At 34.7% G+C, this 27,868-nt stretch overlaps 1 protein-coding gene across 1 annotated transcript in view; it reads right to left on the reverse strand.

Moving 5' to 3' along the window:
• Smp_021170 (VPS13C protein, putative (fragment)) overlaps window positions 1-27,868 on the reverse strand; it is a gene marked incomplete at both ends in the record, with an annotated part of 125,584 nt that overhangs the window by 70,565 nt on the left and 27,151 nt on the right. Inside the window, 11 exons of the mRNA XM_018796326.1 lie at window positions 515-688; window positions 2,139-2,227; window positions 6,238-6,252; window positions 8,521-8,690; window positions 11,154-11,438; window positions 13,010-13,157; window positions 16,816-17,072; window positions 18,455-18,535; window positions 22,436-22,609; window positions 24,694-24,917; window positions 25,763-26,057. Coding sequence (XP_018650550.1) covers window positions 515-688; window positions 2,139-2,227; window positions 6,238-6,252; window positions 8,521-8,690; window positions 11,154-11,438; window positions 13,010-13,157; window positions 16,816-17,072; window positions 18,455-18,535; window positions 22,436-22,609; window positions 24,694-24,917; window positions 25,763-26,057 — 1,912 coding nt within the window. The remainder of the gene's footprint in view (window positions 1-514; window positions 689-2,138; window positions 2,228-6,237; window positions 6,253-8,520; window positions 8,691-11,153; window positions 11,439-13,009; window positions 13,158-16,815; window positions 17,073-18,454; window positions 18,536-22,435; window positions 22,610-24,693; window positions 24,918-25,762; window positions 26,058-27,868) is intronic.

Below are 27,868 nucleotides of genomic sequence, written 5' to 3' on the forward strand. Positions count from 1 at the left end.
CAACTATGAAAATACAAAATCTCCACAAAACCCCTTCTGATAATTAATATAATCATATGCTCACTAGTGACTGACCGAGAAGTACATCCAGGAGTTCTAGTGAGAAGCAGTGACCAGTGGAGTTCAAACCACGTCTGTTGTGAGATAGGAACTCATTGAAGACAATTGGTGAATGGTTGCTCAACATCGTGGATCAGTTGAAGTTAGACATTAACACCGTTGGATGTCGGCCGGCTCAGTGGTCTACCGGTTAATGGCTCTGGCTCGAGACTGTTAGGTCTTGAGTTGGAATCTCGCGAGTGCGGGATCGTGGATGCGCACTGCTGAGGAGTTCCACAATAGGACGAAACGGCCGTCCAGTACTTACAGGTTTTCGATGGTGGTCTAGCTTCAATTGACTCACGCTTTCAACTATGAAAATTCAAAATATAAGGAAATTATTGTCAGTCACAACGTAGAACTTCGTACGTACATACATCAGTTCGAGCTGCCATAAGGAAATTACTGTGCTTACTAGGTTTTGTAATTGAAGAATTGTTTAACCGTTTCTGTTTGGATTTATCAGTAACAGATGTTAAATTATTTGATTCATTTTTCGATGTTGGTGTACTTTTCATTTGAAAATCCAGTAAAGACATAAGATAATCCATTGAAGCACACAAGTGAATGCTTCGTAGACTAATTTGAACTAAGTGAAAGAGAAAAACAGTATTACGAAAACAATTTTGTGCAATCAGAAATCGTCAGTAAAGGTAAATTTCGATATTAATGGTAGCATAGTAGGTTGTGTGTATGAGTAAATCGATCGTTTATCATAGTCAAAAGGAAACTATGGACCTATGTTTTGTGTTGTTCGGCACTCGTCCGCAAGGTATACCTGTAATCTTGACGAGATTCGATCGACTTTAAATACATATCAGTCACGACCGGGACAACCTCAATGGTGACGTTTCTGAATGTGAATCTGGATGACAAGATCAAAAACATCGAGGAACATAAGTTTACTGGTACACCTTGCAGACGAGTACCAAACAACACGAAAACTAGATCCACAGTTTCCAACAGACTAGTTTCAACCACCCTCTCACATCTCAACATAGGGCACGCGATGTCCAATCACTTAGACTAGTAACGAACTAGATTGATAGGATCTAACCAACACTAAGAAGAATCTAGTATACATGACATTGATCACTACTTAGTGATCAATCAAATGTGAATACGGATTAGCAGTTTGACTTACAGTAAGGTTGGTTTTCCTAGTGCTAAAAAAATGAGTTCATGTTAATTTGCAAATTTTGTTCCTATTGCTTCCCCTGAATATAAGAAAATTTCATCATATAGCTGACATCCACAGTATTAAGCGTCTTTTAAAAATAACTGTAAGGCGTAATCGACTAACGAATGCACCAACGACAGTGTTAAACGACCACCACCTTGACTCATTATGACCTTGTATGATTATGTGTTACTTATTCACTCATCACAATCTTTCAAGTTTGTTATAAACGATATCAAGTTTTGTTGGCTCATTTTCCCTATCCTCTAGTTACTGTTCAATGTGTTATTCGTGTCTCTGTTTTTCCCTGCTTAATAGACTGAATTAATTTTTTCGTATACTAACGGTGTTAATGCATATTTTAGAAGCGGATGAAGTTTATTGAGCCGAATAGCTTACTTGTTCCGATTTTGGCCAAGCTAAGACCCTATGTTCGACAGTCTAGAATTGCATCTGTATAGAATTCATTCCTACAATAACCTCAACCATATTCAATGTTTTTCGGTCATGATTTCCAAAAGTTATTTATTCGTCACTTCAATATAGATTTAAACAAATACACTTATGAAAGATTCGTTATTCAACATTGAATTCTAATAGAAATCCAAAAAAAGGAAACCAACCTATTTATCAATAGGCACAGGTTCAGGAAGATGACCTTGAGTTACATTTTACATGTGTGTTATTTAGTGTGATAATCTACCCGGCTATTTAAAAACCAACGTAAACGAAGCTACATTCTGTAACAGGAGCAACTCACTGATTGAACGCTAAAACTGCTACTAGGCCACCAATATTAATGACATATAAAATGAATTTTTTACAGATAAAAAAGAACAAAACAGGTTTATCCAGTTACTTTTTTTGTTCAGTAATGCATCTTGGTTAAATTCAACATAGATTAATTCATCATGACGATTATCTTTGGTAGCAGAATGACCCAAAACTCTAAATGTAAAGAATGAGAAAAAAAAGGAAACAGGGAGAAGAGAAAATAAAAGAGTGATTCAACTATGCCAACAGACAAACAAAAAAGCAAGAAATAATCTATATAGGGAAAACGAACAGATTAAGAGGTGATTTAAAATAGATAGCCTTATATGACAAAACTTGATAGAGAAGAGTATAATATAATGACCGAGGAACTATTCTCTGTTTTATTTTTTTAAATGAACGCTTGAAAAGTGAATGAGGATTACTTACATACGACAATGATAGAATTTGAAAATAAATAAAATTTGTATATTGATATGTTGTTGCAACATGATTTCTGGCACTAGATTTCAACAAAGACGAATAATATTCATAATACACTGATCTCATATGGAGTACCAATAAAAACCTATAGATGTCACTCTACCAACAATCGAAGAAATCAAGGTTGCCATCAATCAAATCATGAGTGGGAGAACAGCAGAACCTAACAATATACCAACCGAAGCACTGAAGAAACGAGATCTGAGAAAATGTGAGAATTACAGAGGAATCACACTGTTGTCAGTACCAGGAAAGGTTTTCAACAGAATGATGTCGAACCGGATGAAAGACGCAGTAGACGCCCAACTTCCAGATCAACAGGCTGCATCCCGTAAGCACCAGTCGTGCATAGACCAAATCGCGACACAACAGATCATCGTTGAACAGTCAATTGAGTGGAACTCGTCACTAGACATCAACTTCATTGACTATGAGAAAGAATTTGACAATGTGGACAGGAGATTATGGAAACTTCTTCGACACTATGGAGTTCCGCAGAAGATTTTCAACAATATCCAGAACTCATACGACGGACTGCGGTGCGATGTTGTACATAGAGGACAGCTGACAGATGCAGTCCAAGTAAAGACCGTAGTCAGATAAGGCTGTCTACTCTCCCCCTTCCTCTTTCTTCTGGTCATTGACTGTATTATGAAAACCTCGACATCTGAGGGGAAGCACGGAATACGATGGACATCTCAGGATAAATTAGACGATTTGGACTTCGCAGATGAACTGACTCTTCTATTCCTTACACATGAACAAATACAGACGAAGACAACTAGTGTAGCAGCAGCCTGTGCATCAATAGGCCTCAACATATACAAAGGTAAAAGCAAGATTCTCAAATACAACACGGAGAACACTAACCCAATCACACTTGATGGCGAAACTCTGGAAGAGGTGGAAACATTCACATACCTGGAAAGCATCATTGATGAACAAGGAGAATCAGATGCACACGTAAAGACGCGGAACAGCTAAGCAAAGACTGCATTTCTACAATTGTAGAACATATGGAACTCAAAACAACTGTCAACTAATTGCAAAGTGACAATCTTCAGTACGAACGTCATGACAGTTCTACCGCACGAAACTGAAACATGGAGAGCTACTACAACCATCATCAAGAAAGTACAATTCTTTAAAAACAATTGTCTACGCAAGATACTCAACATTCACTGGCCGGATACCATCAGTAACAGCCTTCTGTAGGAGAGGACAAACCAGCTTCCTGTTGGGCAGGAAATTAGGAAAAGACATTGGAAGTGAATAGAACATACATAACGGAAATCATCAAACTGCATCACGAGGCAAGCCCTAACTTGGAACCCGGAAGAGAAGTGGAAAAAGGAAAACCAAAGAACACACTGTGACGAGAATTGGAAGCAGACATGAAAGGGATGAATAGAAACCGGAAAGGATTGTCCAGGTCAGAGTTGGATGGAGAATGTTGGTGGACGACCTATGCTCCTCCATGAGGGGTAACAGGCGTAAGTAATTCAGTGGAACAACTGAAGATACACTAGACTCAATCCCCTAAGCATTGATAGGTGCATACATGAAAGAAGTCTCAAAATAGCATAAAACAGTTGTCTGGTTCCTCCATATGTTCAAAATTTCGCCAGATTGCCTCACTTTGTTTTGAAAAATAAATATTTGAAATTCGTAAACGTTTAATTTTTTGACTCCACTTGCATACAAAATTCAGTCTGTCAACTAAGGCTACACATATCTCACTGGTGAAACTTTAATCACTTTTAATACATGATAATTTTTGTTAATGTCATCCTTTAATTTCGTATACTATTTAGATATATTTACAATTTAGGTTATATTTGCTTAGTCAGATTTGACCCGATAAGCGAAACAAGTAAACAAGGTTTCAAGCCTCATATTTTTTGTGATTTTTCCATTTACCTGATGATGAAGAGAGAATATAAAAACGTGTTTATTTATCTAGATTAATAGTCAGGAGCATTGAAATTTTTTTATAGATCAGTTAAAGTAGTTTTGAGGAGATTGGTTTGATTTTTAAGTCGTATTAACTGTAGATTGATTCCGTTTTGTTGTACCAACGATTACCACGGAGCACTAAACATCTTTTTTTTTCATAAAACGAGACAACTAAACAGTGTACAATCTAAATCCTATTACACATAGAACACAGGATCTTCAAGATTTCGTGACGAACGCTTAATCTTAAGGAATAATGTGTCGGTTTTCAGTGGTATAGCGCGATGATCATTGAATGCCAGTAGAAATAACTGTTTCACTCCAAACATATCTGAACTACATCAATCACGACTTCATGCTGAAACTTCAGGAACATATTCAGGTAGATAAGTGGTAAGCTGAGTATTATAGTTTAGGTTTTGTGGGTGTACATTGCTTAAGAAATCCCATATAAAGACTAAACAACTGTCTAGTACTTTCTCGTTTTAAATAGTTCTCCAGATGCGATCAATCTGTGACTAGTACAGCCTGAAATTCGAACCAATCTTACATTGTACGTTGCTCTAGATCAATCTAGACAAAAACACTTTAAACAAAAATGGTAACCGTTAAAAATGCACTAATAAGGTGAAAGAATTTAAAATGAGCATGTTTTTTCTCCAAACGTATGCCAAAGGCTATCAACAGTTTAATTGATGACACAATTATGGAATGTGACTACTGTCTGTATTTATGCATAATCAGTAATGCACTAATTGATGGTATTATGAAACATCATTTGTTACTAAGAGCACTGTAATATATATATACATAGAAATATGTAGATTTGCAACCGTAACTAATTTTTTTACTAGTGCTGTCGTTTCTAAGCTTCAAGTTTTAATGTCGCTCTACATAGAATTATAAAGGTCTACATCAGTTATTCCACAAGTACACTATCAGTACATTCTCACGACTATCAGAATGACAATGATTTGTCTTCTAGTGCTTTTACCAGTGTCAGCTAATATTGGCTTTCCGGCTGATTTCCGTGAGATAATTGGAACCTATAATTAAGGATCTTAAATTATATAAAGCGAAATTGATCAGTCGTATTGATCTGTTAATAAATTTCTTTAAATCTGAAGTACACCATTATCCTGTACTTAGTATTGCCCAGTTTTATTCGTTCCATATCGAATTATATTCTCTAATGTTAATTCTTAAAGTTTATAATCATTTCAAAGTTGTTTTTTTTTAAATATTGTTAACGTGAGAATTTAAACAGATGGACATTTGCACCTGGTCCCATGGTGAGAATGAATGAATGTCCAGCTGAATAGTTATATATAAATATATTGAATACGAGCTCTTACTAGTACCTGCCCATTGAAACCGACACTGGTGACTCAAAATTATAGTTTAATAGAAACATGTATAGATGAGAAAATAACACTCGTAAAAAGTATTTGGCGGAACTACAAATTCTTATCATTTTAAAATCACAGGCAAAAATGAATACAACCATTAATCAACAAACCCATACATCAAAAACAAATGTATATACAATTATGCATTGTTTAATAGCCAAGCCCTCAAATAAATGCATGTTAGAAGTAACAAAAAAAGTAAGTCAGTGTAAATAATCACATTAACAATGAGCAATCATGCAGGCGTATAACAACATTCCTATTTTTGGTTGGTGACATTTTTCAACCAACAAACAACAATGGATACATCATAATATTTACACAAAAATGACATACCTTAAAATTTGACCTCTAAAATAGAGAAGTACAAGAAGAAAAAAACACATTATTATTTACAATTATGATTGATGTATCATGCACGTTAAAATAAACAGAAAAAAGAACAGTTGAAGAGTAACAATACATTTTCAGGTGAAATCTTTAATTAGAAGGGGTTTCGTGGAGATATCAGTATTTTTCATAGTTGAGTGGATGAGCACTGCTAAGGAGACTCACAATAGAACGAAACGGTCGTCCAGTACTTACAGGTTTTTCATGGTGGTCTAGCTTCAATGGACTCATGATATCAACTATGAAAAATACTGAATTCTTCAAGTTATAATTTAATAAATGTATAGTATAAAAGGACGGTTCAATTGAAATCGAGAATACCAAGTAAAATTCAAGTAACGAATAGTAAGACTATCTTCGTATACGAGCTTAAAACGTTTAAAATGATTGCGAAATATTACTTTTTACCATCATCGTAGAGTACAATTGATAAGGTTAAATTTATCAAATGCTTTGTAGATTGTATAGTGACATGCAAATCGACACTATACATAAATCCTAACTCTAAACCCTAAATGTTGAAACAAACCTTAACATTTTATGGAAAAACTAATTCGATACCGAAATCTAATCGGGAACAATGTGAAGAGATTGAATGATCCATTTGATTCCTCTTAACAGTTAGAGAGGAAGATGAGTTATGTCTTTGTTTATAGATTTCCTGTCAAATTAACCAAAATAAGGTTTTATTAGATTTATTAAATATTTAAAATTCCTTTCATCTTTTGTGGTTTTGTTGTTTTCTTCTCCACAAAACCATGTATTTATATGGGCTGTCTTTTAATTGAGTAAAAGCTGGCTAAAAATTGAAAGCGGTTATTTCAAGTTATTTCTTACACTAAGATATCGTCTTTAATTACATCTATTTCATTTCTACATTTTAGAATACATGCTTGAAGCTAAATATTTTCTTAAAACATTTGTTACAAATGGTCATTTTCACTGTCAGTAAGTCAGGAAACTACAGCGTAGGACCAGGCACATATATGCATCGGTCCAAGTTGCCATACTTCGTTAGCACAACAAGAAGTAGTTAATTGAATTTCACTGTAACGCAAAAAATTTTAAATAAACTCATATACACTCGTAATTAAATGAATGACATTTACACTACTATTGAAGGTAGTTATTTCAAATTGAATATATAAACGATCATTGATATTAGTGAACCGACAAACAACAAGAAACAAAGAAAATATGATTGTTTTTCTTAGTGTATGGAGTTTACTAAGTAGTATTATGGATCAAGCTCCATTCAGTAGATGGAAGAAAGTTTAAACGTACATTCATTTAGTTTATTTTTATTCATTTAAAATATTACGTTGTTGATATTGTGAATGGGATATATACATCCTATAAGGATTGTATCGACACGGCTATTATAATACAAGTTAATTTAGAATAGATAAAATGTGGTTAACAGTGGAATCCAAAACGTGCATTACGTTTTACTTGGAACTCACCAGTTGGATGAACCTCCATCTCAAAGTTGGTGTTTACTCTATGGTTCGAAATATAAACTCTGGAATGTAGATGCACCCAGATGACGAATCGAAAATGGGAAAAAACGCGCGCGTTGGATCCCAATAGTAGCCACATTTCATCTATTTTATATAAACTTGTGACCATTTAGTGTTTACAGCAGAATACTCAAGAAACATAATATGATGTTAATGGAAGATTTATCTTTAAAATAAGTAAACGTTCGAAGACATGAGCTCTCCTAACACTGAACAGGACAATATTAGCAAAATGAGCTAATTTTTTTCATTTGATCTATACAAAGATCACAAACTTTGATTACTGAACAATAAAATCATTTATAGCTCGAGTATGATAGTCCCACAATATTGTGAATAGACAGAAGTTATAGATGTGAACTAACAGATGACAGCTTAGTGTACTGAAGGTGAATTGCTAGCTATGAGGCCTGAAAGTTCTGGCTTTGAGACCTGGTGGGACCGCGGGTACTCGCTGCTGAGGAGTACTATTACTAGGATCAAATACTTCTTTAAACGAGTGTCTGAACAAGGTCAATTTTTGTAATGTGAAATTTTGAATTACAACCCAATCTAAAAGCATCCAGCTTGGTTTTTTTGGTACCTTTTACTTATATTTAACCTCAAAAGCGAACGCTTCTATGATAAGTCTAATTAGTATAGATACAAGTTATGAAACAAGATTTCAAAAAGTTGGCCAAGATAATGGTATGGATGGTGAGATGCTTACCTAGTAATTTGTTTATCTGAACCAGGTCGACTATCTTGTAAATTAATATCATTAAGTTTAGCAATAAATTGAGATGATGAATCTGAAGCCATTTGACCAGATACATTGAACTGTTTAAGATTGAATGTAGCCAATCGTTTGTCTTCCGGGAAATCATTAAGCCATTCTGCCTATCAGAGAGAACAAAATGAAGTCATTATTATTAGAATAAAGACTGTGGAAATTTATTCAACACGTTAAATTCATGTCATTCATCTACTCATTCGTATTGGAAAAAAAACCTCTGACTTAAAGATTTTATCTCTAAATGTTTTACTTAAACGAATGGAAAGCCATGATAGCCAACTAGTGAGATCGATTTATAGAAAATTGGCATAGACTGAATAGACGACTGATTTTTATAGTTTTGTTCTTTGATAGGTAGAAAAAAACTATTTGATTGATTTCATAAAAATCTGCACAGAAGAGGGGACGAGTATACTGCGCAGCAGTTCGCTCTGTTCTACTTTACGGTTGTGAAACATGGCCATTAAGAGTAGAAGATACTCGTAAGTTACTAGTGTTTGACCGCAGATATCATAGAAATATTGCTCTCATCTGCTGGGATCACCGGGTAAGTAATAGTGAGGTTAGACACAGTGTATTATGGAATGATGGTAAATCAGTTGATGAGGTCATGAATATTCATCTACTGAGATGGTTGGGCCACGTGTTACATATGCCTGAACACCGATTACCATCACGCACAATGCTGACTAGTATCGGCAATGGTTGGAAGAGAGTTACGGGGGGCAGAACCAAAACATGGCATCAGTGCTTGAAGTTACTAACTTCTAGTCTGAGCCATGTTGGCAAATGCAGACTACCTGGTTGGGGTCCGCGTGACTATCGTAAACAATGGTTGGAGACTCTAGGTGACATGGCTCAGAATCGATCACAATGGCGTAGGTGATTACACTCTTTATCTTCCCTTAAACCTTGAAATTAAAATTGCTTCATAACTTTTTTCCTTCCTATACTATATCCTTATACACAACCTATCTTTTATACAGTGCCACCACTAAATAAACTACTTCTATGAATCCGGTGTTCATCTTGTTGTGCTAACGAGGTATGACAACTTGGACTGATGCATATATGTGCCTGGTCCTACGTTGTAGCTGGTTGGTTGGCTGGTACAGAAGAGGACGTATGATATTGAATCAGACCTTATGAAGAATGGTTTCATTTTATTACTACAACAAACATTTTGTACAGCTTTGTTTGTGAATACTCTACATCAACTATTCATTAGTTAAACTTTGGGTGAAAAACAGATCAAATTAACCAAGCACTTTATTGTGCAAACGTTTGTTCACCTGTTCGTATAGATACATAGGAATCATATGTTGTTTATCCAAGCATCAGGGAGGAAAATACCAGATTACAAAATCCACTTTGTACTATACAGTTGTTAATCGGAACTACATAGCATCAGACTCATCGTTCGATATAAGATCAAACTAAATCTACCGAGAGCTTTGAGTGTGCATCTCTTGTATATTGCAGAAACGTCAACTATGCATACAGAAACAGTTTATAAGGTCGCTTCGATTGGTATAATCCTGATTTACTTGATTTTGTGGTTGTTATCATCATCAAATTACATTAAAATTTTATCCCTTGAAATTCGAAAACACCATCCATTATATTACTAACATTATGCCCTTTGGTTAAATTCTTTTCTTAACTACAATAACCTTCAATGACGTAATTGAAAAATCACATTAAATGAATTGTTAAATAAACTAGTCAATTTAACAGGAATTATAGAAGTGTCCTCAAATGCCCTGGTATGGCCGAGAGTGGGGAGAGTCCGCTCTCCCTCTCCAAATGCTCTCACATGGTCATGAGTGATATAGCCTCTGTCAGGGAAGTCCTACTCACTGCCTCCTCGTGACGGGGCTGTTCTTGACGAAATTAAGAGGACGAAAAGCGAATGTCCGTCGCTTTAACCGGTTTGGTGGACACAGAAAGTCCACACAGGGGAGTTGGAAAACCCTCATTCCAAACCAATGGTGCACATGGGCTCCAGTATCCTGAAGGAACAAATGGCGTATGAATCAATCGTTGGCCACCGGCTACCATGGGAATGTATCTCCTTACGATGCTCTATTGCCTTGTGGGTTAGACCTTCAGGCCAAAGGCTCGGGGTGTGGCCCCCTAAGAAAACCGCCTGCTTCAATCTGGGCACCTAGGCAGTGTCACAGCCCTCACACAAATCAAATGAGATTTGTGTGGCGCATGTGTATCTAGCGCTTTCTTGTACCAATATTTATGTGTACAAATAAAAAAAATAAAAAATAAAATAGAAGTTTAAAGGTTGAAGACTCAACTATTTCGTGAATAATAATTCACCCCTATAATACCTATAAAATTACTAGTCTGTTTGTCAATTCACTCGATTAACTTATTCCATACCCAGAAATTAACTACATTATATGAACATCACTCATTATACACACTGATACAAGTATCTGTCTCATTACAGTTAGTACCTCTTAGCATGAAGTTATTTGCAAGAATGTTGCTGTTTAGTTCGCAACAATGATATACAAGTGCATGCACACAAGCAAAGCAGAAAAAAAACTCACTACTGGTTGATCACATGTATACAAATTAAGAATGACACTTTTCATTCCTAAATCAAAACTGATTGTAATTTTGACTGGATTGTTATCATGATTATCACTTTGTGTAGAAATGTTTTTCTCCTCAACTATTCGTTGTGTTTTATTCTTTTTATTAGTGGGTTTAGCAGAGGAATCCGTAGTAACGGGTGTTGTTTTTATAGATGTTTTAGTAGACGATGGTAAATCATTAAAATTATCAAGAAGTACTTCTTGAAGAACACGATAATCTCCTTGAGAAAGAGAAATCTATAAGGAATAAAAAAAGTTGTAAAGTTCAGAACCCAAATTCTTTAAATCAGATGAATGTATGTGAATATGTTTGATCATTAAACATGAAGGAATTTCTTAGTGATACACAATTAAGGGATGTTCATTTATGTGACGTCAACTTAGCGATATAATTATCAGGATGGTAGATTACGATTACCATAGCTTCTAAATAAATAACCGTGAAGCTGTGGGTTAACGGTTAACGCATTTGGTTCGCAACTGCAAAAACCACAATCCATGACCCGAGCTTCACCTACTTCGGTTTGGGCGCCGAGACAGTAAGTTGAATCTTTAACCTTCACAAACACGGTGCGGCTCAAAGACGAGTAATATAAACGTTAAATTTATTTGAATACATTGAGATATGTAAGAAGGATCATGAAATTTTTCTTGGATGAGACGACGATAAACAGAAGTGACAGTGAATGTAGACATCTTTATTAGTACTTTTTAACCGTGATAGATATATTAACGAAAATAAGTCTGTTTCTCTTCGACTTTTTTGGGACATAATTTTTTTGACATTGCTCAGCTGAACTAAAGTATACAGACGCTGAAAGAAAGTAAACCTATAGAAATTACTAGGCAAAATTTTGAATGTCTGTTTTCGGTATATGTTTCACAAATGCTGAAATGGAAATGGCTGATCTAAGTAACAATTTTGTACCAACAGACAATTTGACAATAAAGAATGGATCAGTTGAGTTGGCAAGTATTCTTAATAAATTGGATAGTTGTTACATTTCTGGTGATCAAATGGATAATTATCACTCGGCAATTTAGATTTGTAATTGACTTAGTTCGTCTTACATTTTCTATATATATATATATATATATATATATATATACCAATGACTTCATTCATTATGAGGCTATTATTATTAAAAACAGTCTGGATAGATGATCTCTAATCCAGTAAAAGGTATGAGAGTGAATATCAACCCATCCCAGGTGTCCATATTGTGGATGAATCCTTTTTCTTGAAGTGCCTGAAAAGTAAACCAAGTAAATAGTGATCTAGATTATATGGAAGCGTGACCATGGGGTCCAAGAGATAACTGTTTGAGACCAAAGTCCAACACGCTCGTTTTGAGAGTAATTCTCGAAGTGTTAGTTTGGTACTTTTGATGCCTAACCGACGTCACAGGATATCGATATCGGTGGGACAGTGTAATTTGTACAATATTTAGGGCTGATATTTACTAAATTCCTCTTCCTTTGTGAGAGTGTAGCAGCATTGAAGATGCTTACTGTCTGAGATAAACATCTTACTACTGTCACACTCCTGTGAAGCCGACAAAACGACTTCGCTTTCGGACTTCTCCTTTTAGTGTCACTGTTCTCCAACCAACCTATCTTGGATGACAGGACCTAAAGGAACGAGTGTTCTAACTTGATTGGACCATCACGATACGTAAGTCTGACTAACACGGATGTGGTCAGGTTACAGAAGTTAGATTTACCAAAGAGAGCAACAATGCCTTTTTCTACACATTAAGAAAAAAACAAACACTAAATACAACTAATCAATTAATTGACCAACTTACATTAATTTCATTTAATCCACCATTAACAAGAAGGATAGGTATAGCGGAATATATATTTGGATTGAGATTACGTCGGGTTTTCAGTTCAACATTAATTGGAAGTAAAACGTGTTTCTCAGCTTGAACAGAACTTTCTTTTAGCACTACTCTTTTATCATAATGGGAAAACAATGATTAAGACAAAAGAAAAAGTTACTTTTAATTAATAGAAAACAATACACATACACGTACACACGCATAAATACGATACAATACAGTACAAAGGAAATAAGAATAGAACTTTGTTCACTGTTATCATAATGAGCTATGAAAGTCAACTTGGAGCGAATTATTCAAAAATTACTTCTTTACATAAACACGTTAAACATTTAAACTTTGAAAAAGCTTTACGAACATTTTCATGGATCTACCTCAGAAAAAATCATGTAACACCTACCGCTACACGTACAAATTAATAGTTTATGATCAAACGAGAACAATTTCGTTTAATAGCCGTTAAGTTACACAGTACACTGAGTTCAGTGTGGATTGGTCAGTTAAAAAGACGTAGGTGAGAAGAGCATTGAATATTATAATTCATTCGTTAACACTACTAGTTCAAATATAAACGATGCTTTTTATGAAACTAAACAATTGACTACTTACCCAACAGAAATTATTAATCATTGCAAATGAATATTAGAATTATCTCTTATGATCTGCTTTCTAAACTGTTAATTTCCCCTTTTCCTGTGTTATTTATTATTAATTTAAACACATACATATTGGTACAAAAGGGCACCAGATACATATGCGCCACACAAAATAATGAAAATAAGAAGAGAAAGGATGAAAAGATAAGGGGGACTGAAATGTACAATCAGATGACTCTTTCAGTTAAGAAAGTTAGAACCACTCTTTATGAAGAAAGTAAAAGAAGGTTACAGCAGGATCGCCACTGGCTTCTATTGTGAGCCATATCTGATAACGTCTCTAGCCACTGTGTCGCACCATCTCTCGGACCGCAACCAGGGAGTCGTGAAGAACCATCAGAAACTAGCCCTTTGCAGATTTCTTTCATGCCACGACACCATGTCATACACTAACCACCTCTCCGCTTTTTCCAACCAGTCCCAGAGTCGGCAAATAATGCACGACGTGGAAGTCTCTGGGACGACATTCGTAAAACATGTCCAAGCCACCGAAGTCGGTGTTTCAAGATGGTGACACCAATTGAATTATCGTCTCTGAGCCCGAACACACGATGCCGAACCTCTACATTACTAACATGGTGTTGCCACTGAATGTCAGCAATCCTTCGGAGACAACGATGATCGAACACAGAGAGACGTCTAACATCCTCAACTCGGAGAGGCCAGGTTTCACAAGCATAGAGCAAAACTGCTCTCACCGACGCGTTGTAGATCCGACCTTTTACAGCCAGACTAACATCACGAAGGCGCCAAAGATGGCCCAGATTGGCATAAGCCGCTCTGGCTTTCATTATACGTGAATTGATCTCATCACTCACGCCACCACCAGCACTTATGCAGCTACCTAGATACACGAACTTCTCAACTACTTTAATCTGCTCACCATCCAAGGTGAGTACAGGATGTTGATGTCTACAATGTTGACTTGGACAGTAGTACAATTATGTCAGATACTATATGTCATTCAAAAGCGATACTTAAGACAGAAGTGAAATAAGAAGATATGGTCAATGTATTTTTCTTAGAATTGTGGATGAAAAAAATCTTTAAGCGAATATGCAGATTCGGATTAAATGCTTTCGAAGAGTAGTTATCACAAAGCTAACAGATGATACAGTAGATGTTATCAGTCAGTCATATGAAACGCAGAACGTACATCGGTCCAAGTTGTCATAGCACACATTGAGATAATTAAATAAAATGATTTCAGGACAAATCTCAATTTAGTAGAAGCAGTAACAGTATCAATAGTAGTATAAAAGATCAGATATATGGGAAGAAAAGTATAAGGAGATTTCATGACTCAAGTTATAACGAGAAATAATAAGTGAATGCACCAGTGCTATTTTGAACGACTGTAAACTATATTATTCGAATTTATACGATTATTCGTCAATATTAGAACGAATAGTTTGACAGAAATCGGAGACCAAGCTTAGAGAAGTCATTATATGTGAAAATTATATTCGAAATAATCTCAGCTATTGAACTTTAAATAATTTTAACGTTTCGTCCTACAAACTTGTCTGGACTTCTTCAGGGTGATAATCAAAATCAAAAACTATCAAAGGAATATATATAGCGTTTAACCACTAAATCAAATCTATACTGTGCTAATCCAAGCGGATTTAAATGCTGACTAGTAAATAGGACAACATGAGTCAGTTGAATTAGAATCATGTGAAAAGTTCACGACATGAAAATAAATGACTGAATGAATTGTGTGTGTATGTATAAGATTGACTTACTAATAGCTGATATTAGGTGGTAATATGGCAAATATTCGTTAACATGTAATTGGACCCATTCTTTATCCAACCTGTTTATTTCACATGCATGGTTATTCTGACTGAAATTAATGTGGGTTATTTTAGCAAAACAATTATGTATAGTTGAAATCATGAGTCAATTGAAGCTATATCACCATGGAAAACTTGAAAGCACTGGACGGCCGTTTCGTCCTATTGTGGGACACCTCAGCAATTATGTATTTGATGATTCTCATTTTACATACACATCAATGATATAGGAACAATTTTTCAACCTTGAACTTGAACTTTTATTTTATTTTCTCCTTCATATAAAAAACATATTAACACCTAATATCAACTATTAATAATTCAATCTTATACATACACACAAACAGACAATCCATTCAGTCATTTATTTTCACATCGTGAACTTTTCACATGACTCCTATTTAACTGTGTTATATCCCGAAGAAAATTATGAACGGTAACTTTCGAGGACTGTTTATGGACCAATATGATATGTATATTTCCTATTGTATAGTTGTTAACTAACTAAACTATTCATATTCGTACCCCTCTTATTATGAGCTTTATCTTGACCCATAGACGATAATTATACGATTTACCATTCCTGAGTTATACCCATTCTACATATTGCTTTTCCCTCTATTCACAGCCACATTTGGCTTAATCTTGTACAAATGTTATTTTCTATTTTATGGTGCGATGTGGTCAGTTTGTTTGGTAGATAAACCCAGTATTTTTGAGAATAGTCATTCATATTGCAGAGGCTGTTATTGGTGTTCTGGCTGGGCTACGCAGATAGCGGGACTGATAAGTACTCAAGACTACTCATACGGATTTTGAGTATCATCGCTGTGATCGATAATTCACTGCTTTCTGATTGGCGAGAATCATCACGTCATATATTAAACAGGGCACGCACGGACTCACACGATATAACAAACTGAGATTATTTCAAATATAATTTTCACATATGATATATTATTTGAAATCTCCAACCATTGGTTATGATAATCACGCAGATCCCAACCAGGTAGTCTGTACCTACCTAGATGACTCAGTTCATTTTTCAACGACTTTACAAACTGATGCTATGTCTTGATTTAATCTCCTGTATCTTTCTTTCAACTCGCTCCTACACCAGACATCGCCCGTCGAAGTAGGTAGGGGTCGGAAATACATATCACATGTCCTGAACACTTCGATCGATGTTTGAGTCAAATTTGATGGTTAAAAAGTCAAATGTATTCATTTTAGCACATTACCATGAAAGTTTTGAAATGGTACTGAACAAAACATACACTGATTCATTCATTTATTGAAGTCACACACTACTTACCTTGATAAACGTAAATTTTCCAACCTAACCACCATATGTTCTAACATGATTCCAGGTTCGGGAACCGGAATTGTTGTATCAGGCAATACTTTTGAAGGATTAATAAATTCAAAATGATTTGACAATGTGATACGCCCAAAATCAATCATCAAAGACACATTTGACAACGAATGTTGTGGCATATATATAACTGGTGCCTGAGCAACAATATTTAAACTAAGACGAGTTTGAGACGAATTATCAACTGCTTCGTGAACCTGAAAATTAACGAAGAAATCAACATTTTTGGACAATTAAATAATGTGACGTAGAATTATATTCCTCAATGTATTATGATGATTTGTACTATATCAAGTCCACTATGAATAATATTACTGGACAATTTAATGTTATCATTGCACCCATTTGAATATTAAGATATTTAATCATTTCTTCATCAGGATTTTAAGTTAAATTTATTTAAAATATACAGAAGGGAATTGATTGAAGTTAGACATTAAAACCGTTGGATATCATCTCAGTGGTGTTGAGGCTAAAAGTTCGTCCGTGAGGCCAAAGGTACGGGGTTAGATCCCTAGTTAAGTTGTAAATGTATACTACTGAGGTGTCCCATACTTGGGCGAAAGAGCCATCCAATGATTTTAGGTCTTTGACGGTTGCCAAAAGTAGGTAGCTTTGTAATATCAATAACCTTTACAACTACATAATATGTTATTAATTTTCGAAATTTCCTATTTTGGTTGGTTCCCTTTTCATGTACACGTTCAATGCATTATGCATGTATGAATGATGTGTTAAACGGTAACTTAGAGCTTCAAACAATTGACTATTTCCTTTGCTAATGCGATTAGGTCAAATGGGTAGCAGTATCATGAGGTCGTATATAAAAAATGGGGATAAAAGTCTAAGGTACAGAAATTTATGATTGGTAAGTGAGTTTTTTACAGAAAATATTCTCCCACAAGATTCCGTGTTAGTGTATTCAAGCTGTCAGTTACAATCCATGAACCTGTAAAACATAAACTAATACCGTAGAAACATGAACATCCATTTAAACAGCTCGAAAAAATGCAACTTAGTGTTAAAGCAAATGTATGTACTTCTGTTGAAAGATACTTCCAATAACACCTCACATATATGTATATCTACAAATATGATTCCTATAAAAACATAGATTATTTTATGCACAGAGTAAAACTACGTTAACACTTAAGACGTTCCCTCACGTTTTCTCACTTTTATTCTACTTCCAATCATTATTTTAAACTAAACGACTGTCTAAAGTAGAAGTAGGTAGTGTGCGACTTGAATAGATGACTTGGTGTTTGAAAGTCGAATGCTTTAACCACTGAATCGCCATTCCATATTCAGCTTTAAAGCACTAGAGTTTACAGATTTAACACTACATCCGCAAGTGAATTTGTTTTGGTCGACTGGAGGATAGAATCACAAATACCTTACACGGTACAACCAAAATATGCCTTAAAGCTAAGAACTTAATTAATGTAATACATAACATTAGAATTATATTCTTATAACATGGAATATCTGAAAATATTAAACTTCAAAGGTGTGAACCAGTTCGTTTTTCTTTTTTTCGGATTTTAATAAAAGGATGATAAAAAAGAGTAAAACCAACTTGTTGAACTGCTGCATCTGATAAAGCTTGAAATTTATTTGACATAATTCCAACTGCTTCTTGATAGGCTTCCATAAAATTCTAAAAAAAAAAAAATAAAGGATCAACTATTGATAAATATGTATGACAAACAAATCAGCGAATGATTAGTGTATAATACATTTTCAAACTTCATCAAGTGATCAAGGAAAAAGTGTAGAGTTTCAAAAACAAATGCAAACTAGACAAAGTTGTTATATATTGAGATGAAAAGTATTAAGACTGAAATGAAAATCAATAAATAACAATAATAATACAGAAAAGATGGATTTGTGATTTCAAACTCATCAGCTGGATGTAACTGCATCCCATTGCTCGTGTTCACAGTGAGGCTCGAACCCAACGTATTATCAACTTAGTGAATGAGTCCAAACAGTTACTCACCTGTATGGTTGATACTAGATTTGACTTTCGATGTAAATATCAATACTGGAATGTGGTTACATACAGTTAGCGAGTCCCAAGTAGGACGAAGCCATCTATAGATTACAATTATCGTACCAGTTTCATTCAGGTAATTTTTAACACCTGATATGACTGAGATCAACAATTAATGACTTTATAAGTTAACCATTTCTTAACTCTCACTAGCCAAATCAATATGTTAGTTATCATTACATGTCAAATTATGGGAAGTAGGAATATTTCGTTTTTTGATAGGCTTCAACATATACTGAAATTACTTACAAATTAAAAGTTACCAAATACTCATAGTCTTATTATTATTATTATTATCAAATTTCGAACATACACACTCCATAGTAGTAATTTATCTAAACTATTGATAACTAAATAAACAATCTTTTGAATGAGTATTTACTACAAAAACTAGAAATTTATGTGATAAAACACATCGGCAACTATCAAACATATTCACTAGTAACCAACTGCTTCTTATAAAAGTCAACTAAGATTGTTATCTCAGAAAAAAACGTTTTAAATAACGATATTTATCGGAAATAATATTTTCATAGTCGGAATCATGAGTCGATTGAAGCTAGACAACCATGGAAAACGTGGGAGCATTGGACGGCCGTTTCATTCTATTGTGGGACCTACCAGTCTCGCGTGGATTGGTTGAGGTTAAGCATTAACACCGTTGGATGACGGCCGGCTCAGTGGTCTATCGGTTAATTGCTCTAGTAGGTCCTGGGTTCGAATCTCGTGAGGCGGATGTGCACTGCTGAGGAGTCCCACAATAGGACGAAACAGCCGTCCAGTGCTTCCAGGTTTTCATAACAGTCTAGCTTCATGATTCCAACTATGAAAATACTGAAATCTCCACAAACCCCTTCTGATAATAATATTTTCAACGATTTCATTATACTGATCATAATACGGTTACAACATAAGTGAAAGATAACAAGGTAAGGAAGTATACTCAACCTGAATTCAATATTCTATATAAACAGCTACAGAGGGATGCATAATATGTATGAAGTATCAAATAAAGCTAAATCCAGTCAAAGAGAAGTGTTGTTATACGAGATATTAATGAAAAGACCGCTAACAAGTTAAGATAATTAATTCGAGAAATCAGATATTTGTTATTATCTCTCTTTAAATAAATAACATGATAGTCAGTCAGTCAGTCAGCTACAACGTAGGATCAGGCACATATATGCATCAGTCCAAGTTGTCATACCTCGTTAGCACAACAAGATGAACACCGGATTCATAGAAGTAGTTTATTTAGTGGTGGCACTGTATAAAAGATAGGTTGTATATAAGGATATAGTATAGGAAGGAAAAAAGTTATGAAGCAATTTTAATTTCAAGGTTTAAGGGAAGATAAAGAGTGTAATCACCTACGCCATTGTGATCGATTCTGAGCCATGTCACCTAGAGTCTCCAACCATTGTTTACGATAGTCACGCGGACCCCAACCAGGTAGTCTGCATTTGCCAACATGGCTCAGACTAGAAGTTAGTAACTTCAAGCACTGATGCCATGTTTTGGTTCTGCCCCCCGTAACTCTCTTCCAACCATTGCCGATACTAGTCAGCATAGCGCGTCGTGGTAATCGGTGTTCAGGCATACGTAATACGTGGTCCAACCATCTCAGTCGATGAATATTCATGACCTCATCAACTGATTTACCATCATTCCATAATACCCTGTGTCTAACCTCACTATTACTTACCCGGTGATCCCAGCAGATGCGAGAAATATTTCTAAGGCATCTGTAGTCAAATACTAGTAACTTACGAAAATAACATGATAATGTATGGTGAACATTAAAACACGCTTTCTAAAACTTCACAAATTTTCTAAACAACCGGATGTAAGTAATTCCATGGAGCAAATGGCTGATAGTGTAATTCATTGATAAGATAATTTGTATATAGATTATTTGAGTGATTACATTTATGTATATTTAATCTAATATTATAAATATGGCAAAGACTATCAATTTTACCACTGTATTAGAATAGAAAAATTTAATTGTTCAGCAAAAATAAGGCACATTAACAGACTGGATTTTGTTAAATGATTGATTTTTTACTATAAGAAAAATAGGTAACTGTGATACAACATATCAGTGGTTAAAGTAGTCAACTTTTAACTGTTAGGCTACATGTTTGAACGGTAATACACCTAAATCGGGGTTTAAACAGCGGGACGCTATCACTATAGCTGTCATAAAAATAAGTTTAACTTAGAGATAAGCACTTGAGACCGTGCTGGACAAATGAGTTGTATTATTATTATTATTATTACTGCACACTGAAATCGACTGAGTTCGGATATATATTAAGTATGTTGAACCACAGCCTTTGTCGATGAGATATTCCGATTGGCTGCGCAGTAAGTTGGAAGAAAGCTAGAGGCGGCCAAATCAAAGATTAACATTGGTCCACTACGTTACTCACTATTGGACTGAGAATTGTCGGGTAAATGCTGTTCGTGCAATTACTATAACAGATGGCTGGAGACTTCAGATGATATGGCTTAGGATCGATCACAATGGTGAATATGTATTTATTTTTTTCTTCCCTTAGATCTTGAGTTTTAAAGTTATCATATGTGCCAGGTTTTACGTTGCTTATGACTGAATGGTCGACATAAGCGGAAGAATTAATGAAGATCAAGAAAACTTGGAGAGATTCTGTTTTATCCAAGTTTGTGGAGACTTTAGCGTTGTGCAGTAATGAAAGTATATAGGATCGAGCGCAGGAACTCTCTGAATAGTGTAGAAGATAATATCTTCAAAATAGTAATCGGTTCACACATATTTTGGAAGTGGATAAGACATACATTAGGGAAATCACCAAACTGCATCACGAGGCAATCCATAACTTGGAATCCGGAAGGAAAGCGGAAAAGAGGAAAGCGAAAAAACACATTACGTCGAGAAATAGAAGCAGATATGAAAAGGACGAATAACAGCTGGAAAGAACTGGAAAGGATTGCCCAGGACAGGGTTGGATGGAGAGTGCTGGTGGGCGGCCTATGCTCCTTCACGAGGGGTAACGGGCGTAAATGAAATGGAATGAATGAATGAATGAATAACACATATTTCCAAAAAGAACTAAATGACCGATTGAATCGTGATAGCTTATCAAATCACTAGTACTACTACTTGTTATAATTGCGGATATAACGATTTACTCAATACGGTAAAAAGAACAAAACACTGATGCTGCTAGATTCAGTGAAGTAAAACAAGATTGAAGATTAAGAGTCTTATTGTATACCAAACACAAATCCCTAACTGATTAAGATGACCAACAAAACTAATAGTCATTTTTAATTATATGGTCATTATTTAGATGTGAATAAACAGAACTGGTAATATTTGGGATTTATTAGTCACTAATCAAATGGACCTACACAATTTACAGTGGGAGCAAATCGACTGTTTTACATAACAAATATGTAAATAAATTATTGAGTCAAATATTTATCTGATAATGATATCAATAAACAAAGTGAGCTTACCAATACACGTGTAATAAAATGATATAAGAAGATAGAATGTAATTTCCCTATTTGAAGACTAATAGCCAAGTCTACTTTATCTGGATCTATTGAATTTTCAATAGATTGAGTATTATCTTGAAAATGTGTAATTTGCAAAGAAACAACATTTTCTGTTGGATCAACCCATAAAATCTAAAAAGTAAAGTAGAATAATAAATATAGAATGCAAAAATGCTGCCATAGAATTAAAAGAGCAAAATTAATGACTAAATATAGGAGTTCAATTGAGATCCGAATAGCTCAGTGGTAATATATCTGACTGTGAAGATGGGAGGATCGAATCCACCAGTTCCCTCAAGATTACAAATACACCTTGCTGATTAGTGTCAAATAACACGAAACTGAGGTCCAGGGTTAGCTGTCGACTGTCTCTAACCACCAGCTAATACCTAAACATTAATCTATATCTTATCCTTTTCTACTTGAACATAACTGAGAGTTCTAAGACCAGTTAAGTTTGAAAAGATTTTCTAATCAAACATTTAGAAGCTCCATAAATAAAAGTACTCAGAAGCTTGTGTCAGCTCACATATAAAACAACTAGCTAATACACCATAGGTGCCTGGACAAATTTATGAAAGTTCGAAATGATATTTGTATTACGCAATGGGATCAGCTGAATTACATAGTATAAACGAATAATTGAGAAATAACTAATAACACATACTGAATGTGAGATTTCTGTGTACACACACCAAATACACATAAAGTGTGGTGTTTTTAAAGCTATTCTACCATAAGTACTAAACTGTTTTTCAGTTATCTACTCTACAACCTATAAAAGTAGTAATACTGCTGTTGCAACAGATGATTAGAACCTTTTTCATTGTATAATCGGTCTTTATAATGAATTACTATGACTAATATGATCCAGTAATTGTTACTCACTAAACACTAAACTGATGATCAAATATAGAGAAGTACTGAAATCATGAGGACATAAATACTGACAAATCAACTTAAATAAACAAGCTGAATATGAAACGTAATAAGTACAATTAAAAAATTTTCCCATAATATAAATGAATTTAGAATAACTCGATTGTAGGTTAAGAACTAAAAAACCAGATGAAGATCAGACTACAAGGTTTGATTCTCACTTGTAAAGGGGATTAAAGTACTCTTCAATGGATCTGTACATTTTGGTTGATAGGAGAATTTCATCATAATTTTCTTTTCCTACTTTAATTCTGAATTGTGGAATATGGCAAATAAGTTTTCCTAATCGAGCGTGATACTAGAGTTTTGTGCTAATTCGATAAGCTAAAATTTAGTTGAGGAATTGAGGATAAGTTTCTTGATTATTTTGTCTCTAATTGTTTGAGTATCTTAGTGACAAAATTTGAAATATAAAAACCATGGCTCATATCTACATAATTTTCCAGTAACTTTTTTCGAAAATCAAAAGTACTCACAGTTATTTTCTCTACGTTATTGTTTGAAGTCCATTTACTAAAAATTGACTAACTTCCTGTACCAGGTAACCATCTTATCACTAAATATATAAGTAACATTTTTAACTATGTTAATACACTCACTGACTAGGATAGGAATTTAAGAACCTTATTCGAAAACGTTTCCATAGTATTGCTAGTACAAAACTATGGAAATATTATCAGTTGACGGCTAAATTCACTAAAACAAACAATCAAGATACTTAGTAAGCAGAGATGGATAGTGGCAAGCAGTGGAATCCAGGACGCGCGTTTCGTCCTCAATATAGCCATCTCTGCTTACCATGCTTGTGAATTAAGACTATATTGAGACAATACGTACAGTATGCACATATGCCAATTAGAGACTGATCAGTTGCAGTCCTAAACATCAATGGGAAGATTCAAACAAACAATACTCAAGGAATTTAATTAACATACTTGTCTATAAACTTATGAAGCATGATATATAGTTGAAAGCCTGTTCGTGAAAAAGACTGTCGCTATGCATTTAGTAATTGTGATTGCAGCTTATAACTCCAAAATATTCTTTCCATCAAATATTTTTTGATAAAAACTTTTGTATCTACCTTTGCTGTATTTTCAACTTGGTATGATTAATCTTGGCTACTTTTGATTGCAGATTACCTACCCGATTGATTATCTCGGGTATCACTTCAATTATATAATACTGAATGATGATGCACAGTAATAATAATAATAAACATAAGATACACAATATACATGATACATAGGATAATATTTAAACACATTTTTACTAACCTTACGATAAGATGTATTCACAATATGATCAATTACAATGAATTCAGAAAGTATTGCCGAAATCTCTACAGTATCATATGTTGTACGAACATCAATTCGAAGACCGTTAACGGTAGTTGAAAATAAATCAGTTTCTTTAGAGCCCAATGTAACATTCACTTTATCCAATGTTGCATTCACCATCCACTGTGTAATATTCAATTCAGGAATAACTGCAACTTTGCCTTAAGAAATAAATAAATAAGAGTTCATCTATGAAAAATGTTCACTCTGAAAGTAAAAGTGATAACTGCTTCCATACTATAACAAACAACTAGTGAAATAAGGTCCCAGTGTTTTTTTATGATAATAATAGCAACTGGAAAGGATTGCCCAGGACAGAATCCTGATCCTGGAGAATCCTGATGGGTGACCTACGCTACTCCACGAGGGGTAACAGGCTTAAGTAAGCACGTATGAACAAAACATTTCAATTTCATTGAAAAATTAATTTACTGAAAGAAATAACAGATTATTTAATCCGCATTCACAGGATCTATGCGATTCGAAATACCAACACAATAGTGAATGCATGAATGATCGCAATCAGTGAACATCCAGCACTACTCTACAACGCTATGCATCCATCTTCCAATCTCCAAAAAAATTATTCAACCAATAACTATTAGGACAAACCCAGGCCTGTGACGACAAAAAATATTATGGACCGCAATGTTTTACCTGCACAAACAATCTTTAAATGTTATTAATATTTCGAGTTTTTCCCCTAATTGAATGAATTATATATGATAACTTAACAAGTACCAGCTTGAATTCAAAAGCAAAAACTGTAGATATTTATTGATTTGTCAGTTATCAAGATGTTCTCATCAGTAGACAACGTAAGACCTCGCATTATATCACCTAAAAGGACATAGTAATCAATTACATATTGGAAGAAACGAATATACAGAATCAAACGGTACTATTTTGTATAAAAACAATAATAAGATGAATGAATGAATGAATAACTTTATTCTATGTACTTCTATGATATGAATAAACTTGATTTTTTCCTTATTAGGACTACCTGTTTTCTGTGCTAAAGAAGCGGCTTCCATACGTATATTTCGACGTTCAGTTTTACGAGCAATATGACTTCCTACAGCATCTGCAGCGGTTAAACGTCCAGGAAGTTGTTGTTTCATTTCATTTTCTAATGTTTCGCGTAGTTTTGCTTGTTTTAAACCTTCTATATCTCCAATACTAGTAGCCCATTCAATTTCAGATGAATGTTCAAGTTCTTTTGATTGTTTAGATAATGATATACGTAGATTGTTGAAATAATTCATTAATAATAGAGTGGCTTCTTGATGAACATATACCTAAACACAAAATTTGTACAAAATATCCTAATAGAATCACAATTATCGTTCATTAACAATATTAAAATGTAATAATATCGACAGTGTATCCACATAGATGTAAAACATAGTGAGTTGTAAATACGATTATTAATGATAAACTGGTAAATTTTGTCGGAACTTATACAACATGAAATGAGATTAGTGAACAATACGTTTACTAATTAACAATTAAAACAACATTACACTATGATACACTGTAAATATTATTCCGTGAATATAAACAAGCTAAAATGAGTACACTTACTATCGAAACATTTTCAATTAGTGTGCCCTGAAAAATCTACTAATATAAACTTATTTAGGATGCAACACTTGATGATACAGGTTTATGTTCAGCCCCCAAATGCCCTGGTATGGCCGAGAGTGGGGAGAGTCCGCTCTCCTTCTCCAAATACTCTCACATGACCACGCGTATATAGCCTCTGACAGTGAAGTCCTACTCACTGCCTTCTCGTGGCGGGGGTGTTCTTTACGAAACTGACAGGACGAAAAGCGAATGTCCGGCGCTCTAACCGGATTGGTGGACACGGCGAGTCCACCTAGGGGAGTTGGAAAACCCTGATTCCAAACCACTAGTGCACATAGGCTCCAGTATCCTGAAGGAGCAAATGGCATATGAATCAATTATTGGTCACCGGCTACCATGTGACTGCATCTCCTTACGGTGCTCCACTGCCTACTGGATCAGATCTTTAGGTCAAAGGCTACGAGTGTGGCCCCCTAAGAAAACTACCTGCTCCAGTTTGGGCACCTGGGCAGTATCACAGCCCTCACACAAATCAAATGAGATTTGTTCGGCGCATATGTATCTGGTGCTTCCTTGTACCAATATTTATGTGTGTACCAATAAAATCAGAAAACAGCATAGAAACTACTTTTCAATCACCACGAGATATTGAGTAAATGATATATTTGTGACATGGCTAGAGAAATTATCAAACACATCTTAACGTAATATCGAACTTAATTATGAATGAAAATGGTCAAAATTAGTCTGGTTTCAACAATAGAAACTTACAATGACGTAAAGAAACTTAACAAGTAAGCCGTAACCAAAAATAAAACAATCAACTCCGAAACAGATCATAGGCGAAATGACGAAGATTTGCAGCTAAAATGGATACTTTTCGTGTTGTATAATCTGAGCTAGATAGTTGAATGACACCGCTTTTATTGCCTTTCTGGACAGCGTGAACAGATTGTCGGTTCATGAACTAAGATATAAAAGCTAATTATATTAACAGATAATTAAATCCCGTCATGAGGACTAAGGTTCGAATACAGGATTATCAATTATATATAATGATGATTTTAATGACCAATTTGATATCAAGTGGTGAAAAAAAATACTAAGCTTTAACAATCATACCACAATCCCCTAAAACATTTTACAGTTCCATGGTAGGCCAGAAAATGTCAACTAGAGTACTGATAGTTAAATAATGCTGCAAAATAGCAGAAAAGTGAGAGTTAGATGTCTGTGAAAATCTGATCTTATTCAGTTATTCTGTTTAAGATCTAATGATTCAGCTAACAGTGTAAATAAGTGAGCTAAATTACGTGAATTAAAGAGTATCTAAACTTAATCAAGATCATTTATCAAAGGTTATTCTACGTTTGCTGAAGATCAACAACATTTAAGTATGGTTAGCAGAGATGGATAGTGGCTAGCAGTGGAATCCAGGACGCGCGTTTCGTCCTATTTGGGACGTCTCTCTCTTTACCACACTCAACAAATGCACTGAATGTCATCCTGTGTAATTCTTTAA

This window comes from Schistosoma mansoni, chromosome 2 (genome assembly GCF_000237925.1).
Source record: "Schistosoma mansoni strain Puerto Rico chromosome 2, complete genome".
In the NCBI taxonomy this organism is placed as follows: Eukaryota; Metazoa; Platyhelminthes; class Trematoda; order Strigeidida; family Schistosomatidae; genus Schistosoma; species Schistosoma mansoni.